The sequence below is a fragment of the Punica granatum genome, chromosome 4 (assembly GCF_007655135.1).
Source record: "Punica granatum isolate Tunisia-2019 chromosome 4, ASM765513v2, whole genome shotgun sequence".
NCBI lineage: Eukaryota > Viridiplantae > Streptophyta > Magnoliopsida > Myrtales > Lythraceae > Punica > Punica granatum.
Genome location: NC_045130.1, coordinates 16,610,677 through 16,631,802, shown reverse-complemented (window position 1 = coordinate 16,631,802; position 21,126 = coordinate 16,610,677). Strand labels below are relative to the sequence as shown.

General features: G+C 37.8%; 1 protein-coding gene across 1 annotated transcript; it reads left to right on the top strand.

The window, feature by feature from the left end:
- The first annotated feature begins 17,029 nt into the window (after window positions 1–17,029).
- Window positions 17,030–19,482, top strand: LOC116205399 (transcription factor bHLH63-like). Its single transcript, XM_031537999.1, has 7 exons — window positions 17,030–17,453; window positions 17,663–17,893; window positions 18,049–18,183; window positions 18,273–18,344; window positions 18,704–18,913; window positions 19,032–19,137; window positions 19,254–19,482. The coding sequence occupies exons 1-7, from the start codon at window positions 17,196–17,198 to the stop codon at window positions 19,289–19,291; spliced, it is 1,050 nt and encodes a 349-aa protein (XP_031393859.1). The 5' UTR covers window positions 17,030–17,195; the 3' UTR covers window positions 19,292–19,482.
- Window positions 19,483–21,126: the final 1,644 nt, after the last annotated feature.

Here is a 21,126-nt window from a genome sequence, read left to right as displayed (position 1 = left end):
GACAAATATTAATCAATTATTTAAATAGTTTGAATTTACTAATTTTATTCCTTCACATGTTTAAATAAATAAATTATTAAATAATTATTAATAGCACTATATATTTATGTCATTTTGAAATTCTCTAATAAATGTTTAGTTAATTATTTAATTATGTAATGATTATCTTATCATTAAATATTTAATTATTAATATAGTATTATTACATTGATTCGAAGGAGAACGAAGATGTGGCCATTTTTGGAATCCCTTTCCCTAGGCAATGTCGAGCCATTTCAATGGTAATGTGGTATTCATACAACATGGATTACCACTTAGAATATGCCGCCCAAATAATTTAAATGACAGATTACCAATAATCTAGAAAAAGAATAACTTATACCAAAGGAAATCTAGTTAGCTAAAGTCTAATTACCTTGAGGTTCCATATCGCATCTTGTACGGAAATTTTTAGTCTTTTCGGTAATTGAGAAAGAATTGAATTGAATTATAAGAGTAAGAGGAAAAAAGAAAGGTCAATTAGGTCACGGAATGGAAAGAAATGAGGAATAAATTAATACAATATTCGAATAATCAAGGTAGAAATATTAAATTGAGCAAACATGAAGATAATAAGGTCGATCGTAGGTTGAGGAAATGCTCTAGAAGTGTACGTGAAAAATCGTCGTCACATGAATGGAAAGCTCTCCTTCCAGGAGTCAACTTCAATAACATATATAAATATACATCTCGATCGGTATTTATTATCTTCATTCAGGAAAATAAATTAATTTTTGTATATTATTTAACTAATTAATTCATTTGGTAAGAATAATTATAATTATGGAAAATTAATTAATTGGAATTGGCAGGTAAAGTTTGAGCACAGGAAAGGGAAGGCCGAGCTTCTAGAGGCATCACCCAAATAGAATTCCAACAATATCTCAAGTTAGTTTTAGTTTGGTTTAGTTTAGTTTGTTGAATATTGTTTTGTCTTTGATTCTCTCTTGTGAACTTTTCCATCTTCAACTTTCTTTCTTTTTCTTTTTTTTTTCCTCTTTTACAAGGGAGATCATGGATTTAATAGAACGAAATCCATCTTCAGCTTTTGATGCAGTTCAAATAATTTCCTGCAACTATTGTTGTCAACTTTTTCGAACTGATCAATTTATGATGTTAGTAAACTTGACCCACTTTCGGCTAACACTTCTGACGTACAGTTGATTACCTTCATAGAGGGTGCATCTTTTGTGGGGCATCGACGTCGATAAGACCTTCCCAATGGAAGTTGCCAATTCTTTGAAAATGCACGTATATATGCTTTCTTATTCTTTTATCATCTCATAGCTATTGTCGTAACAACAGACCGGTCGAGTTGGTAATGGATGATTGAGATTGCATTATGGATTAATGAAGTACGAAATTGTGTGGCAGAAAATAGGGAGATAAGGCAATATTGGAGAGCATAAAGAGGGCAGGTCATCTGGCTTTTCTGGAGCGACCGTTTGTCTACAATCGGCGTTTGAGGAAAATTCTTGCCTCTCTTGTCGATGCTAAGGTTCATCCCCAGTCCAAATAGCTATCGACACAATATAATCATATATTATTTTATGATTAAAAATTACTTCGTTAAATTATTGCCATGAACGATCGTCGAAGATTTCTCGAAATAATGCTTGGTATTATCTGGTTTTTTTAACCCTTCCTGCATTATTTTTCAGTCTAATTATATTGCGTATTGCGAGCTTTTTACTATTATTCCTCTTGCATTAGTCATTCACACAAGTAAACTCGTATATATGCTCGGACCATCACCACGAGGCCACATGCTATATACATCGCGCTCATTTACTGCTTTCTTCTCGTTATAAACACTTGACAAGCTTTTCCCAAAATGTTTCTCAAACGAGATTTCTAAAACTCTAAAATTGGAGATTCCCGCACTAAGCTCTGAAAAAATAGAACAAAAGACAAGCGTGAAGCTTGAGAAGATTCGCGGCAACTGTTGGAAGAACAACATTGGCAAATGATGGATCGACTAATTAAGTTGTACTAGCAAGCTACTCACATTCTCGAAGTTCCCATCACCCATCCCGACCGCATAGTAACTGAATCTATATATGCAGATGCATCGAGTGACTCACGGCAGCTTCAACGTTAGTTCATTGCCAAATTATTTTCACTGCAGATTGAGATTTACCAAGAACCATGATTGATTCGATCAACTGCACTAGGAGCTTCATCTCCTTAAAGGCAGAATCAATGGGACGACAAAACTATTTAGGGTGGGGGAAGGGATCTAGTTCATAATTTAGTATAACTCTGATGGATCTCCCATTACGGGATCATTAAAGTAAGAAACTCACATTACTGTCTATCCACAACACCCACTAAATTGAGAAGGGTTAACCCACTAAAAGTTTATTTATTGAATTAGGTTATCTGCTAGTCTTTCGATGGACTGAATCTCAGCCCACTTTTTATAAAGTGTATATATATATAATTAATGGTATCGCATTTTTTAGAAGAATAAAATTTTCAACATTGTTCACTGAAAATACTTGAGGTAACTTATCATTTTTTCTATTAAAAAAAGGGGCCAAGGACCAAGCTAATTACGCAGAAATGGGATATGGAGACGACCCTAGCGAATACCCACTGGCGAAAAATAATATGAAAACCCCAAGATATATTTAGGGACAATCCTGCAGTAGTCCAGCCGGCACAGCATTACCCTTCGTCTGTACTACGAAAGGGACTGGCCACTGCCAGTACATTAAGGACGGATCCAATGAGGAAATTAACCAAAGCCGAGATATTGGTGGAGCTACATTGGGCCAACTCAATGAGATCGACAATTAAACTTCAGGATGCGTATTGAAATATATATATATATAACTATATTACATTCCTAAATTGAGAGAAACAGAGAGTGAGGGGGAGAGAGAGATGGTGAACATATTCAAAGCCTACAGCTACAGCATCCTCCGAGGGATCATGAAATTTGTAGGGTTAAGACCTCAAATGATAGAGATCGAACCTGGAACAGTGATAAAGTTATGGGCCCCGACGAAGACCAGCGACAAGCCCGCAGTCATTCTCCTCCATGGGTTTGCGGTCGATGGGATGCTTACGTGGCAGTTGCAGGCGCTCTCACTGGCCGGGCAGTACGCGGTCTACGTGCCGGACTTCATGTTCTTTGGCGGTTCAACCACTGACAGGACGGAGAAGTCCGTGGCCTTCCAGGCACAGTGTGTGCCTGGGGTCTTGAAGAGGCTTGGGGTGGGCCGGTGCATCGTGGTAGGGTTCAGCTACGGGGGGGCTTGTGAGCTTTGAGCTCGCCCGGAAGTGCCCGGAGCTGGTCGAGTCCCTGGTGGTGCCCGGCTCAGTCATGACACTGACCGAGTCGATCAGTGCCCATTTCTTTCAGAGGATGGGCGATGATGGAGTCATGCTCTCAAGCTGGTCGGACTTTCTACTGCCTCAGTCAGCAAAGGGTGCGAGAACAAAATTCAAAATCGCAACGTACAAGCTGCCCCGATGGATCCCTGAATGCTTTTTCAGGCAATATGTAGAGGTACGTACATCTATAGACGCATGGCAGAAATATGAAATTGGAGCGAGGGGGAGTGAGGTGCTTGGAAGGGTGAATAAAAATATTTTTTTTCTCAATTAGAGGACGTATATAAGGAAGTCCATCAATGTCTGAAGTATAATATATAAATTTTCTCCTTACCCAAAATATATATATATATATATATATATAAATTTTCTTTGAACTTCAACTTTTAGGGAAAGTGACTGATTGGAATTTGATAAACCATTATCAAATTATAGATTAATATGCATGTCACCATTTTTCTTTATTTTCTTCATTAATTCAGATAAGTCATGCTCTCAAAATATGGATTACTGCATTGCATCGATTCCACATGTATTATCTAAAATGATTAATTCATTTGTGGTAAATAAATAACTAAATCATGAGGAAAATAAATTTTGGATTGACAGGTAGCGTCAGAACGCAGAAAAGAGAAGGCCGAGCTTCTAGAAGCTTTAGTCATACCTGACGACGAAGACCCAAATAAAATTCCAACCTTATCTCAGGTTATAATTTATAGTTTATGGTTGAATATTATATATCATCTCTAATTCTCCTATTTGGAAACACACTGAAACCTGTTCATTTCTTTATCCATGGAGATACCGAAAGATTATACATAGCAAAATTTGCCCGATCACGTTCATTACGATTGATGATTTATCCATATTAAAAAAAATCCAGCAATATATTTAAGATATATAAAAGCAAACATTAATACAATCTTTTTTATGAAGCTTAATTAACGCCAGCACTAACGGATTAATGTGCTTTTCCTCTGTACCCTTTGAATCGGTCGGGCTTCTTGTTTTTGACAACTTTTGGAGGTAAAAAGAGAGACGGTATAAGTTTGGAAAATGAGTTCATGTCAATTTGTATAGCAAACTATATATGGTCTCTTATCCTTTTGTTTTGTAATTTTAGTTGACTTTCTTGACCCGATCTAGCTCTGATTTTACTAATTTGACCCACTTTTGGCTAATAAAACTTATCGTATGGTTGGTTACATTCGCAGAGGGTGCACTTATTGTGGGGCGCGAACGATAAGATCTTCCCCATGAAAGTTGCTATTTCTTTGAAAGAGTACGTATGGTTTCTCTCATTATATTTTTGTAATATGATAGGGATATATCCGAAATAATAGAACCGACTAATAAGTAATTCAATCGGATGATTGAGATTACACTATGGATTAATGAAGAATGAAAATTGTGTGGCAGAAAATTGGGAGAAAAGGCAACATTGGAGAGCATAGAGGGGGCAGGTCACGTGGCATTGTTGGAGCGACCCATTGTTTACAATCGGCTTCTGAGGAAAACTCTCGCCTCTCTTGTCGAAGCTGGGGTCATCCTCGCTCCCAATAGCTAGCAAAACATTATATTATAATTTCGTGATAAAAAATTTATACATCAAATTTATTCTCATGATCATCAATTGACTTAGTGTCACTTCATATTATCTGGTTTTATTATTATATGGTTCTAATATTATTCATATTCGACTAACGTTACACAATCACTCTTACATATATAGTCAACTCATCTTCACGAGCCCACGTGCCATACATCGTGTCCATTTGATGCTTTCTTCTCATCATAGACCTTTCTATGGTGTATATACCATCACATGATGTGATAAATTGCTTGATAATTGTTCAGTGGACGACGGGAAGAAAATTAACGGGCTAATTATTTCACAAAACAATTAAATAGGTCCCGGCCGTCCTTCTTGTAGTATTTTTCTCTGATAAGTTCGTGAGCCCACTTCATCTTTTGTGGAGGGTATCTATTTCAAGGTTGGTATGTATTGATATGGCCCTTGTTAGAGCATGATGTGTGGTCGAGGTTCGGATCTTTTCAATGAGTCCGCTCAGGTACATCGTCTTTGTCGGTTTGAACGTCATTCATGGGATAAAAGTAAATCATCAAAGTTCATTCAACGTCTTGTCTTACAACGTCCATTGATTGAGCGTCATACTCATATTTTCCTGTTCTTATGGTAATAGTGTGTTTGGTTATAGAGTTGAGTTGAGTTTTGATTTTAATTTGTTTGTAATGATTGTGATATTGAATTATGAGAAAAAGTATGAAAAAGTAAAAAAAAAAAAAAGGTAATGATTGTATTGTTGAATTATGAAAAAAGTAATGAATAATTGAGATAATTTATTACTAAAAATTTAATTGAATGGTTAAAAAAATTAAAGAAAAATAAAAAAAATAATAATTGTGTTGTTGACTTTTGTTGTGTAGTGAGTAGAGTTAAAAGTTAGAATTAAAATCTTAAAATCAAATTGCGAAATCAAACGGGTATACATTCTTGCCTTGCCAATCGAGAACTAGTTAAAAAGTTATAATCTATTTATTCAACAATCGGTGAAGTTAATACGTTTAATTTATAAAGATTAATTTACAAATGTGGCTAAACTCAGCTTATATTATTAACATGAGTTAGTTCAAACGGTTCGATACTTGTTTTCCTTAAACAAAATCTCTGATTCAAATATCGTGAATAGAGAAAATCCATGTTTGAGAGAGATTTACCCCGGTTTCAAGTGGTTAGTGAGATTCTTTGGCTACGGAGCTTACTTGCTTCTCTTGGCATTCAGTTAAGGTGGCCAACTTGATTATTCTGTGACAATTAAGCGGCCCTACACATCGTAGCAAATCTAATTTTTCACGAGAGAACGAAACATATTGAGATAGATTGCCACTTCGTTCATGAGCATATTAAGACAGTTGAACACTTCATTATTAACGGAGCTTCTAGAGGCTTTAGTCTTCCCTGACGATGAAGACCCAAATAAAATATCGACCATATCTCAGTTAGTTCAGTTTATTGTTGAATATTATTATTATTATTATTATTGTTGTTGTTGTTGTTGTTATTGTTGTTGTTGTTGTTATTATTATATAACAAGGGGTTTCAAGCTACGCTCATAATCCCCATAATCCAAGTAAACACCCTGCAAGCTCACGAAACAGTTCAGTCCGGCCATACAGGCCGTACAGGTGACCTAATATGGAGTATTCTCTTGTATGATTTATAAGGTGACTTGAACTTAAGACTTCCCAAAAAAGTCACATTCGTTAACCACCAAATCAACCCTATTGGATGGTTGGATATTATTTTTTTCATTTCTGATTCTCTTAATTTTGAAATATATTGAAACCTGTCCCTCTCTATATTCATGAGATTGTCACAATAATTAATTGACTAAACAAGTGTTATATATATATAATTTGGTGATGCCAATGGCAGACTGCAAGTCTGCAACTAATCAATGATTAGTTGAGAAGTTTGCTCGATCACGTTGGTTGCATATGATGATATACGCAGATTATTATTATTTTTTTCGAAATCCAGTAATATAATTTAAATGTAAGTGCAAGCATTAATTATTTATGGCATTAACGGATCACTGTCCTTTTTCTTTGTACCCTTTGAATCGGTCGGGCTTCTTCTTTTTTATCGGTTTTGGAGGAAAAATAGAAACGGTTTATGTCTGGAAAATGCGTTCGAGTCAATTTATAAAGCAAATTATTATGGTCTCTTTTCCTTTGTTTTGTAATTTTAGTCAAATTTCTCGAACCGATCGAGTTCTTAGTTCACTAATTTGACCCACTTTTGGCTAACACTTCTTACGTACGGCCGGTCACTTTTACAGAGGGTGCACTTGTTGTGAGGCGCTGACGATAAAATCTTCCCAATTGAAGTTGCCAATTCTTTGAAAGGGTACGTATGTCTTCTCTCGTTATGTTTTGATCACCTCATAGCTATATTCGTAATAATAGTCCTACCAAGTAGTTAATCGATGGTTGAGATTGCATTATGGATTAATTAATGAAGGATGAAATTGTGTGGCAGGAAATTGGGAGATAGGGCAACATTGGAGAGCTTAAAGAGGGCGGGTCACCTGGCTTTGTTGGAGCGACACCTTGCTTACAATCGGTGTTTTTCAACCGGAAGACCGAGAGCTAACTATCGAGACTTTAGGCTTTCCGGACACATACTTCGTGAAATGGTTCATGCATGTTTGTTGCCGTTTGAGGAAAATTCTTGCCTCTTGTCGAAGCTAAGGCTCATCCCCAGTCTCAATAGCTATCAAAATTATATTACTATCATTATTATATGATTAAAAATTACTTCGTCAAGTTATCGTCGTGAACGATCGTCGAAGATTTATCGAAGTAACGATTGATATTATCTGGTTTTTTAACCCTTCCTGTATCATTCTTTCAGTCTAATTATATTATTCGCGATTTATTATTACTCCTCGTACATTTACGCAAGTAAATTTGTATGCATCTACACAAATCCTCAGCACCAGCCCACATGCTAAATAGCATGCCAATTTAATGCATTCTTCTTGTTCTAAATATTTCACTGTATACAATTGCGTGACGTGATCGGATCGATTGATATTTTTTCTATGGAATAATAATAGATGGGAGGAAAAGTGAAAGGCAAATTCCACGAAACAATTGGAAAGGCCGACATTAGCGGGCTGTCTATACAATCCGTAAGCCCGCTTATTTAAAGAAATGGTCTATTTCTAAGTCGGCATATATTGACATGGCCCTTTTAGAAGCCAGGGGTGTGTCGAGGTTATATCCCGTAAATGAATCCACTCCGATATATATGTATATATATATATCGTCGTCCTTGTCAATTTCGATATCATTCTTGGGATAAAGTAAGATCCTCAAGGTCCCATCCATCGGCTAGAGCTTTTTGAGGATTCGAACTCCGGCATGGAGCAAGCAGTGCGACCCCTAAAGCAACTCAACTAAAACTACCAGCCACATTTCACTTGAGATCCGCCATGCATTAAAATTTCTGAAGTCTATGATTAAATTCTTCCATCATCCTCCTGCATATATAGTAGTGAGTAGAGTTATCACGATCCGAATTAGCATGCAACTTCTTGCCAAGTAGAAAATATATTCTATGCCACGGAAGTTCAAAACTGAACACTCGAGTCTTCCGGGAACCAGCTTGGAATCCGTACAGAAATAACGATGCATCACTCAATATGAAGAAAGGGACGAGGAAAGAAACCGAAAAAATAATCGAGTGCTACCAAAAAGAGACGTCTCCCTGTTTGAGCTGTTGCCGCGCGACGGAGTATCCGATAATCTGTTGGCTGTTCGTAACTCAGCCAGTGCTATGAGACTTTCGGTGATTACTACTTCACTGCAGCCTGGTAACGAACTGCAGGAACTGCTCTACAATAACTTCGCTTTATGAACAGCCATGGACAGATTGTCGGATCCTTCTTCGCCCGTCAAAAGCTCAAACACGCGGATGTCTTCAATCTTGATGAGCTTGTTGCCCGTACAGAACTCGTGCCATCCACCATATAGGGTTAACTGAGAAGTAGGATGAACCCTTAACCAGATTTTAGCCGTCCACAGCTTTCCTGATCCAGGAGTGTTGCTCAACGCTTCTCAAGAAGTCCATTGGATCCCACAAAATGCATCGGGATGCTCTGCCATAAAAGTGCAGACACCATCAAACTTGACATGATTCGAGGAAATATCATATAAGCAAGCTAGTTTGGTTCAGTCGCTTCTCATTCCTCGCTATTACAAAGACTTTGAATATATACCGTGCATGTTACATGAAAGACATAGATGAGAATGACATATTGCCACATTGAACCACGGAGTTTGAGCGGAGGAAGGTTCACTAGCCTCGAATCGGCTACGACCTGAAAGCATGACCGAACAGAAAAAGGGTACGACAGAGAAACGATGGCAGCAATGAAAGCATTAATATGAAAGATATAGATTGAAGGGCGACGAGCAGTTTCCACAAAAACGGAGAACAGACTCAAGTAGAGCGTGTGACATACTAGAAGCAGCCAGACCAAGAAAATGCATATCCCTCCGGATACACAAGTAAAACCTCGTAACCGTTCCGGTCATACTAAGCCAATAAACTCATGTACGATTCCCCGTATACCATTCAGGAACAAATCGGCTGAGTTTCAAAGAACAAAGGAGAGACTAGCATCCAAGACATAGCTGTAATTGGAAGCAGAGACGAGAAAACCAAAACTTTACCAATGGTGCTTCGCTTTGTGTTCAAGGAACACCTTGAAGAACTTCAGTCTGCTCGAATGTGGAACCTTAAAATACACGAACTGGTTTTGACCGGAGGGCTCAATGTGCGATAAGAAACGGAAGAAGGAATTGCTTTCATGCTCAGACCAACTACCCCAGCAGAGCAGGGGCCATTTACTCACTCGGGCTTCCCATTTTCAAAAGCAGTGGTCCAGTTGATCTCAAAAATTGCCTTATGACAAAGACGATACCATTTCTCAATCGTTGCAAGTTCTTCGGTGTTAGTGGGGGTGCCAAATCCCACTGATCGATTATTGTAATTAATAGCTTGAACATAACGAACTTTTAGTTTGAGCTTGGAAGTAATCTTTCGAATTTGAAAAATCTATCGTCTAAGTCTCAGCAAGACAAGGTGATTCGGAAAGATGGACAGACTTTTGGAGTTAATATGAGCTTATCCCTCAAAGGCAGCCATCGTCATCCTCGTTGTTGAACCATCTGATACATGACACCAAATATGGTAAGATGGACAAATCGAACTATCCGGAGTGTTCTGTTCTGAAATTGAACTTGTGGCATGAAATTGAACTTGCAGCATTGCCACATAATACCACCGTTACATACAAGACTTTTTTCAGTGACTGAGGTAGGCATGCACGTATAAACTATCCGACATTCCATCTATTTATTTTCTGTTATGCACCCAAAAATCTACCTGTGTGATGGGCTCACGTGTTTCACTCGGCTGATCAAGTGGAAAGCTAACCCCATAATGGGGTCTTCTAGACTACTTTGGGCAGGACTCCTCGTCACTTTGGATTGATCAAGTGGGAAACTAACCCCATAATGGACTCACAGTTTCTCATTTATAAGTATTTTGATTGATTTTTACTCATTCAAAGTGAATAAATAATAATCATTAAATATTTTCTCGTGTGCGTGACATGGAATTGGCATGCAATAAGAAATACCTACACCGTTTTCTTTTTTCCATCATCAAATCTGCAGCTGTAGCTTATAGCTATCCTCCACTTGTTTTCTCCGTTGCCCATTTCTCCAACTATATATCTCCATCTTTTTTCATTTTAATTAATAAACTCGGTATCCATGTAGGATGAGATAAAAGAGAAAAGAGAGACCTAAATATATAGACACTTGGCTTAGAAGATATATGTATTATTCTTTTATATATATATATAATTGGGATATTTAGATTTTGCCCAATTAACCCCTTAGTCCCTTGAACGTACACAGGACAGATAAACCAGCTGAAGATCTGGTAGGTAACTCCACGGGATTTGAACTTGAGACAGGAGTGATACTTACCCTTATTCTTACCATTGGGGTTATTTGTATCAAATATTAATATATATATATATATTTGGGATTATGGAAACCAGTTTTTAATCCTATTATAAAGTAGGGTCGCCCTCCCTGCTGAAAGCTGTATATATATACATATAAAAAAAATATGAAAGCATTAAAAGAGAGTGTAGCGTAATGACGCACACCCTCGCCTGTTGATCTAGAGGTCCTAGGTTCAGTACTTAGTGGGACTACTCGTGCTCCTTTATTAGTTATTTATGATTTATCTCGGTTTTTAATGAAATTTTCTTGATTTTTTTGAGCTTTTCTTAAAAAAATAAAAATTTTAAATTTTTTAAAATATATAGATATAGATATGTGGGACCGGTCATTATTTTCCCGATTTTTTGAGGTTTTCTTTCTTTTTTTATTTTTTTATTTTAAAATTTTAAACAAATAAAGGTGGATGCGTGGGATTAGTAGTTATTTTCTTGGATTTTTTTTTAGAAAATTAATTTTAGTTTTATTTTAAAAAAATATAGATATAGATTTGGACTGATTGTTTTTTCTCGGATTTTGATTTTTTTAGAAACTAACTTTAATTTTTCTAAAAATATATAGATATAGATTTATTTTTTGTAGATATGATGTGCTATATATTTATTTTTCAAAAAGCAAATCATATCATTTTTTTTATAGATAAAGATATGATGTACTACCTATATTTTATTTTGTATTGAAACAAAAGGAATATGCACATTATTATTGGGATTACTTTCATCTCTATGTCCATGCCCGTCTACAGGTCATCCCCATAGATAGGAACATCCCTAACGAATTGGACTCCAACCAATATCAAGCTACTTTCCTTGTTAGTGGATCAAGAGTGGGTCTGTCGTCCTCATTATAGTCCTCCTAAAATCAATAGCATTTCGTCAGAATACATACCGTCTTTTCACATTAGTAGTCCTATGCATAGTTAAGTACCAAAATGCATACATAAAAAAAAAGTACCAAAATGCACGTAAATCTCTTTTGAAAAGTGATGTATAATTATTTCTAATTTAATTGAATTTATCTTTTCAATTAATTCTCTATGATAAGGCACCAATATATGTGTGCTATGTCTTTTTTTTTTCAATAACAACATAAATTGCTGAAATTAAATAGTGGTTTTGAACAACATGTTTGTCAGTGGTCAATTGGAACATAAATACAGAGAAGAACATTATGGATGAGAGAGGGAAAAAAAAAAAGATAGAAAACAAAAAAAGGAACCCAATTTAATAGGGGCCAGCCATGGAGAAAGCAAAGGAAAAGGCGAGGAATAAGAGTAAAGGCCCCATCTGCCTCCATTTTTGGTCTAATGTCATGTGGAAGTGTCCCAAAATCCACCGTTAAACATAGGCAGACTCTGGGCTTATCGAGAAAAAACCTGATACACCGATTCATGTTCAATGAATCGTATCAATCAATCATATTAATAAAAATAGTATTGGATGTTATATGATTTTTATAATGAATATTATACATTGATATATAATTTTTATCTGAAGAAATTTTCACTTTAGGGTGCAATTTCTGGTGAGAGATTCATGAAGGCTAAGTGGATAATTTCTTGGTTTCAATCCTTTTCTTGTATGTGCTTCCAGCTATTCAAGTGTAAAGCCCATCCTCTTAATTGCCTCCAGCTTATAAAACACCACCCCCAGCACGATAATGCAGAACAAAAGGAGAAGGAAAAAAAAAAGGAACAAAAGGAAAAAAGACTCTCATGAAAATTGTCAAATTAGTGTGATAAATTAAACTCAGGAATGATTGCTACTAAATATCTTTGCATTGATTTAGGGATTTAATGATTTGGTTATGAGATCTTAAACCAATATAAAGATAGTATCCTTTTAGGTAACGACGCTTTAATCGGCTTTTTCTAGTTTATAAAAATATTTGTTTCTCTTTTTTGTAATAGTTTTTTGATCTAAAAGGTCTTAAAAAAAATCGCATGATTTTTTTTTTCGATAGTGAAAGTAGTGCTAATTACACGTTTTGTTCTTGTTAGAAAACTATGACCCTCCCATAAACATGATGAACATAAGGACAAGCCCGACTTTGACTTCCACAAACCGAACCATAATCACGTACATTGCCACTTGAAGGGGATAATCACATCTTATCCTAAATATTCTATATCAAAAATTTCTCTCAAATCCGTTTCTTTGGTTGTTCTCCTCAGCCTCGTATTGCCTGAAGACTTTGCCGTGTAACGAGCCCTATCATCAATTTTGCCGAAGAAAAATGAAGATTAAGAGAGAAGATTAAAGAGAGAAGAAAACCCTAATCCAATCAATCACTTTCGAAACAATAAGGTCATATTGAGACTTGGAGGCCATGCCCACCACATCCACATTCATTTAATATGGGGGCTAACTCCTCCGACGCAAAAGTTTTCCACTGTGATGGGCCCCCACCGTATAAAACCAAAATGGACCCTCTTGTAAGATTGTGTGACCCCACCCTGTCTTCCTAACGAATCTAATCTAATCCTTAAAAGCCATATATATTTTACACATTTTTTGAGCACATATAAATAATTATTGTATTTGTACCCACTATATATGATCCACTTTTTTCTTTAATTTTGGTTTTGGTTTTTTTTTTTTTTGGGGGGGGGGGGGAATGTTAGATATATACAGTCCACTTTTACCTTCAATGATATTATTATCAAAACGAAGCAAAGAAAGAAAAGGAAAAAACTATATATCTTCCGATTATTCTTATTTTATAGAAAAAAAAATGTCATTGGTTATATGAGAAATTCACAATTTGAACCATTATGAGTAATTAGGGCAGGGAGGATTATTAGAGGTATTTAGTGAAAAACTTAGACGAAGTTCTAAGTCATGGAGTATCCTGGAAAAATGGCGATCCCATCCTTCAGAAGAATTGCCATTTGGAAAGAAATATATCATGTATCATATCATCAATCTGACTGGAAGGGGGAAAAAAGAAAAAAGAAAAACAAATGTCATGTCAAAAGAAAAAAAAGGAGGAAGAAAGGGAAGGGGAGAGAAAATAAATGCCTTTCCTCCTTCCGGTAAGTATTTTTTGTGGCCCTCGTGAACTGTACTTATGCGGGGAGCAATAATCTATGTACAATTATAAAAAAGCTAAAACAACTATCAATATGAATTAATTCAATCGGTTCGATATTTATTTAGTTTAAGTAATGTCCCAGGTTCGAATCCTTGTGAATGCAAAAAATTCATACTGAGAGAGTTTTACCCCTTAGTGGACCAACTCAGCTCAACTGAATTTGTCAAGACACAATTGACATTCCGAATATCAGGATTCACACCAGAAAAAGGCTAAAACAATTCTTACAATGATGCCACATAAGATATACAAAGCCTATGGTTGAGTTCGACAGTAAAAAAAATTCATATGTAATCTGCCTATGAAGTGTGCCTTTGAGAACGAGGACATAGGTGGTGCATGGTTGATTTTTAAAATTCCAACCAATCACTATATGGCAAATAATGTGCTATTATTATTTCACATTACACTGTTAAACTCCAAAAATTTTCAGTTATAGAAGCAGAAAAGTCTATACATGTTGACACATATTGTACATAATGTTTAGTATCTTCACAAGAGTAAAACGAAAGAAAAAGTACAAAAACCTCCATTGTGGTTTGAGCTTGAGACAAATTACACCTTGTGATTTTTCTATGGACAAATAACAACATGTGGTTCACTTCATGAAACATAATGGACCTCACAATTAATTTTTTCATCACTTTTGATCCTCAAACTTTGCTTTTTTCCATTACTACTCTCACACTTTCAACTTTTTTTCAATTTAGTCCTAAAATTTGAGAAAAAAAAGGGGAAGGGGCCGTCAGTCGGCGACCCCGACCCCACCACCGAGGTCGCATGCACTCACAGAGGACGCCTGAAACCTCGAGGGTGGGATCAAAGTTGCCGATTGGTAGCCCTAGTCCCCGAATTGATCGAGGATCTCACTTTCGAGATCCCGGTCGATTCGGGGACGAGGGGCCGCCGACCCCACCTCCATGGTCGTCGGCATCCTCTGTGGGTGCATGCGACCTCGGTGGTGGGGTCGGGGTTGTGACCGACGGCCCCGACCCCTTCTCCCTTTTTTTTCGAATTTTAGGATCAAATTGAAAAAAGTTGAACTTTTGAGGGTAATAATGGCAAAAAAAAATTTTGAGAACCAAAAGTGACAAAAAAATTAACAGTGTCCATTATGTCTCACGAAGTAAACCACATGGTGTTATTTGTCCTTAGAAAAATTATACGGTCCAATTTATCTCAAACTCAAACCACAATGGGAATTTTTGTACTTTTTCCTAAAACGAAATAATCATCTACCCAAAAACTATGGAAATCTCATTGTCCTGAAAGTTAATGAAAAAACTTTAATTAAAGTAAATAAATTGTCACATTTATAGTGTATCTTTGGTTAATTACTTATTTGCACATTTATAGTGTATCTTTTTTAAAAAAAAATTCACATTTATAGTGTTCCCTCCTTTTCTTTTTGAAATTTGATATTATAGTGGGTATCGATAACGTATAATATTTCAATAACATTTTACATGTTCTTCGTACCACGATATATTATTGTAAAAAAAAACTATTGAATGGACTATATATATATATATATATATATTTCTTTAATGGACCGCATATATTTTTCTTTATATCTAATGACCTTTTTTATTTATAAAAAAAATGACAATTTTTTACATGATAGATTTATAAATTAATATATACGATTTAATCTACTTAAAAGAGATTATAACATCCGGATAAATAATTTACATATCTTCCCGCAGCACCGTGCAAGCACGGACCACTAGTTTTATAGTAAAACCTTAACTTCAGAAAAAGCTTAATCCAAAAAAAAATCAACATATTTACTTTTTTTATTTCGCAATACCATAAGAGAGGTATTGCTTTCTCCGATTTGATTTGTACGAATCACTCGCAAGTGACATTTCACAATGCAAAGATTTAGAGGAATTCCGAAGAAATTGATTTTCCCATACTATAAACATCAATAACTTTGAATTGGATCGGTTTCTCTAGAATAACCTCATTCTTTGACAATCTATGCACGCAATGGGTCACCTTTCCAGCTGGCAACCATAAGCTTCACTCAGCGATGTTGTGTCCCATCGGGGGAGACGGCCGAGGTGGGCCGTATTGAATTTGCATGAAGCAAGGTGGCTCCCCTGCACAGGTAGTCAAAGAACTGGGGCATTTCTGAAATTTGAAGGAACACCTGCAGGTGCTGCTGTGAGTTGATTTAGGCAAAAAGTCCCCAAAACAAAACCCCGTTGGGAATTGCGGCGGGGGCTGCGCCAACCAAATCAACCCGTAACGGAATGGACCGGAGCTCCGGACACGACCACGTGGCGGTCATGTCAGTGGCTCCCCACTGCCCACTCAAGCTCCCCCACAACAAACATTTATGGATAGCTATCCCTCGACCCCATTTGCCCCTACTCCCTTTCTCTTCCATTTCTTCGGATATCATCATATAATTAAAACCGAACATCACGCACAACGGGTAAAACTCTTTTAACTCTGACCGCTATAGGTCTTATGGCATTGGGTATCGAAGATCATTCTCATGTGATTGATGTTACTGTTCTTGACCCGAGCAGGAGACTTACCACTCCATGAGGCGCGAACCATATATCGTACTCTTTGTGGCTAGTAAGCCATGCTGCAAATGGAGCCCGACCAGACTGATGTAGGATTGTCATACGGGTTGAGTGCATGCACACGAAAAGCAATCATAGTCGTCGAGTCTCTGGGCAGGCGGACCATCCGACGGTCGGAATTGGGTTATTGCCTGAACCCTTTGCACCCGGTTCAGACAAGAAAGTGGGCCCACTAGTCTCTCTCAGCATAATAATTCCGGCCAGTTGTCTCAGCCCCCGGCATCTCTGTCAGGTCCTCCGGTGGCCTACCCTTTTATTTATCCAATAATAACAATATTAATAATACACACGCAAACGCATATATACATATATACCAAATAAATGTGACAAATTGCCCCCACTCCACTCTCCTATCCGCTTTGAGCCATCCCCTTTATATTATATTTCACATACAGAGGCTCACAGCTCGCTAGTTCCTCCAGCCTTCCTTCTCTGCTCCAGGAGCCAAGCAAACTCCTCTACTCCACCGGTGTCTCGGACTTCACTGGCGTCATGCTGCCGGGACATGTCGCATCTAGAATGACCGTGCTGGAGCGGCAGCGGGCCCACCTGAGATGGCAGGGACCGCATGGTGACTTTGGCTCTCATGAGGTCCCGGACCAGCCAGTGAAGCTCGACTCGGGGCCTGGAAATGGGTGGCCCGAACTGGGCTCGCCCGATATTCCAGGAGAAGGTTGTGCGAACCTGAACCTGGCTGGGAGGCAGGGCTCTCTTAAGAAGAGGAAATTTGACAAAATGCATACCACCAAGGTTTGTGCTGATTGTTGCCTGTTAATATGGATTATCATTTTCTACTTGATGGATATTGCCAGTCAATTCTTTAATCATTAATCAATGAGTTGCCCGTATTTTACGCAATGCGACTGGTCGGGTTCGTTAACCTAGGCAGTATAGATAAAAATGTCTATTCTGAAGAGATTATAAAAATAAAACCTTTTTTTGGGATTTTTTTTTTTCAGGTAGATGATGAGAACAAAGACAAGAAGACAAGAGGATTTCCTATGGAAGATGAGGAGTCAAAGATCACACAACAGAGCAACAACATAAGCAAAGGTAACTGCAGTAAGAGAGAAACCTCTGCCTGCTCTTCCAAGGAAACCTCGAAAGCCTCCGAGATCCAGAAGACCGATTACATCCATGTCCGGGCCCGCCGAGGCCAAGCCACCGATAGCCACAGCCTAGCCGAAAGGGTAAGCGGGCCCATTTCTCCTGAGGAGAATTTTCAGTCCTCTGTTTTTGACCGGAAAACTTCCATGTCAGTTTTCAAGTTCCGAAAATGAGCTGAGCAAGTTCCAGGACTTTCTTCAATTGGGAAATGTCATCTGAATTCTGAAATTTGGTGCAGGCAAGGAGGGAAAAGATCAGTGAGAGGATGAAGTACCTGCAAAATTTGGTTCCGGGTTGCAATAAGATCACCGGGAAGGCAGGAATGCTTGACGAGATCATTAACTACGTTCAGTCCCTCCAAAGACAAATCGAGGTAGTTCTTACACGCTTTTTATTGTTATCGCTTTGTTGGGAAATGCTACTGTTGAGAAAATTAATCGTGTTTTGATTCGTGCCGAACAGTTCTTGTCCATGAAACTGGCTGCCGTGAATCCAATGATCGACCTGAACATTGACAACCTCTTTGCAAAGGAGGTAATTAATCTCGAGGTTTAAGAACGTGACAATTTACTATTTTGAGGGGTTAGGAATCCATTTTGTTTATCCTGACAAGGGTGTTCAAATTCTAGGTGTCTGTTTCCATGCTTTATATATATATATATATATATATATATATCTGCAATTTCCTAGACATCATTGTTCCTAGACATCATTGACAACCTTTTGGAACTTACTATGTTTTTCGGGGAACCCTTTTGCTAGTTTTCTGGAAATGGGTTTTCACAAAGTTTTCTGCATTCCTTGAAATAGAGAATGAAAAATTGGGGAATATAAGACTAAATACCCACACTTCCAAACATACAGCTAAGCGGTTTGTGCTAAAAAATCTGCAGGCTTTTCCTATTTGCACGGCAAGCATTCTGAACATCGACATGTCGCCCGAAATCAACAGCCATATCAACTACTTGCAGGCAAACCCGATGCACCAAGCAGTCTCATGTCTGGGCCTGGAACTGGGAATCAATACCAGTGCAGGGCATCAAGCATCCATAACCGCTCCCCTGCCAATCCCCGAGACATTCTTGGATTCGACAATCTTCAATGTAACTCCAGTTTCCGACTACCTTCTGTACTTCAATTCTTTCGTTAAACAAGTGATTCTCTTATATTGTTTTTTCTTAGTATCCACTTATATGATTTTTTTTCTTTGAACATTTGCAGCAAATACTGCCTTCGTCGACCTGGGAAAGCGATTTACAGAACCTTTACAATGTCGATTTCTTTCAACAAGGAAGAGCTACATCTCTTGCATCTCAGCAATATACAGGTAAATGAACTTCGCTAACAATAACATGGCTATCTTCGGGCTCCATACGACTTATAAATTCTTCGTTATTCATGACTATTTCATCTAATGGCAGTAAACAAATTGAATTTCCGCAGGTTCAGTTGAGGTTAGTAATCTAAAGATGGAGATGTGATATAACAAGGGCATCACCAGCCAATTCATCCTATTCCTTTACAATTCATTCCGAATGGATCTGATTGTAGATTATTCGCTCGTCTCCTCACAGTACATAGAATTATCTGTACGTACATTTACCGAATAGTTTGAACAAATAAAATTCAATGCCGCATTGACCTCAGCTTCTGGGTTTGTGCCTTCAGAGTACGATCTTCTCGGGTTAAACACTACAGTACATTAACTTTTCACACTCCCTGATGGCAGACTGTCGCAGGGATTTCTTCATGGCACGGTCGAATTCTTTCCGTTGCTATGACTAGAACAAAATCTCTATAGGAGACAGAAAACGGACCGGATCGCAATCAAATAAAGGATCCAGAAAAATTTGATAGCGACGGGGGCCCGGGGGACCGGGAAAGAAACTATCATTAAAAGGGAAGGTCGAGAATCGGTAGGGCCAAAGGAACCTAAATCTACATACACTGGCCTACTTAAAGGAAAGATCAATAGTGCCCTGTTTGATCCTATTCTCCTAGAGTTTTCTTTCATCCGAAGGATCAAAAGTAGGAAATAACGAGCAGATCTTATGGTCCAAGATCATGAGTGCGACAGGTTATCAAGAGAGAGGGCACGATCACCACTAGTGCTTCGTGGGGCAAGGACGTAGCCCTAGTAGATGGAAGCTGAGAGTGAGAGGCAAACTGAGGGCACAGTGTCTTGAAGGGAAGATGGACCAATGTAGGATACATGTGGACATCCTTGGCTACTATTATAGGAGCTCTTTGATGGGGACACTGATAGTTCCACCAAAAAATAATCGAAAATTCTACCATCCATGCATAGGACATCATATACTACGCGTAGAACTTCCTGAAATAGAAGAAGCATAAATAAATATAGTACCAGGAACGCACAGATATCCACTTCGGGTAAGGATTTTTGGTGTATACGACTATTTATAAATGAAGCCATCCAGGTATAGGAGCATGTGTGAGATACCTAAAAGGCTGAGCCTCTTACGACCTTGTTGAGAAGTTCTTTGATCATGATGAGGAATGTTCTTCTGCAAAACCATGCATCCTGATTATCAAAGAAAAGAGAAAATGTTCACATACGAATTGGTATATCAACAGGTATAAATATTTTCGACTCACATCTGAGTGTTGCTCCGAATTTAGTTTCGGGGACCAGCAAGCGATTTGCCTGCAGTTGAAGTGCATTATTCTCATTGTCGGAGAGCCACAGTACATTTCCTTCATTTTCAAGCCACAAAACAACAATACATTGAGAGATGCTGCCCCTGGCATCATCCTCAAACAAAATCTCTTCTGATTCTTTATATTTGCATCAGATTGTGAGAGATGATTCCGCCTCATCTCTTCAAGTGGCCCGGTTCACCTGTAAATCCATCCTCATTTACCTTTACGGTCTCCGGATATGCCAGAATAGAAAGTTTGATGGGTCCAGAAGCATAGTACCCTCAACTCACGTATCACTAGAAATATATCGCGTTTCACCATAATATGCTTATGCAGTCCCTCTGTTTCTCTCTCTAACTTTACTCACTTCGAATGAATAATAAAAGCAAATTCTGGAGAAGTCTAATCTCAAGTCAGTGTATTCTTCCTTATGAAAACTAAGAGCCCGAGTAGATTTTCTATGCAGTTTCTGAAGAGGGGTAAAAAAGCACATAACACCGAAAGCGTCATATGTGCAACTAAAGAGAGCAATTTTTGTGGACTTTCAGACGGTTCAAGAATCAGGACTTACGATCTATGAGATGTTTCTGTATGTAGAAACACTTTAATCTTGATAATCAGGTTTCAAGCGCATGGCTTGGAACTTATCAAG

What these genes read in the sequence shown, in the direction of transcription:
- LOC116205399 (XM_031537999.1), top strand. Translation starts at nt 17,196, where the DNA reads ATGCTGCCGGGACATGTCGCATCTAGAATGACCGTGCTGGAGCGGCAG. An exon ending in ACAAAATGCATACCACCAAG is followed by an intron (nt 17,454 to 17,662) that starts GTTTGTGCTGAT and finishes TTTTTTTTTCAG; the next exon opens with GTAGATGATGAGAACAAAGA. An exon ending in CCCTCCAAAGACAAATCGAG is followed by an intron (nt 18,184 to 18,272) that starts GTAGTTCTTACA and finishes CGTGCCGAACAG; the next exon opens with TTCTTGTCCATGAAACTGGC.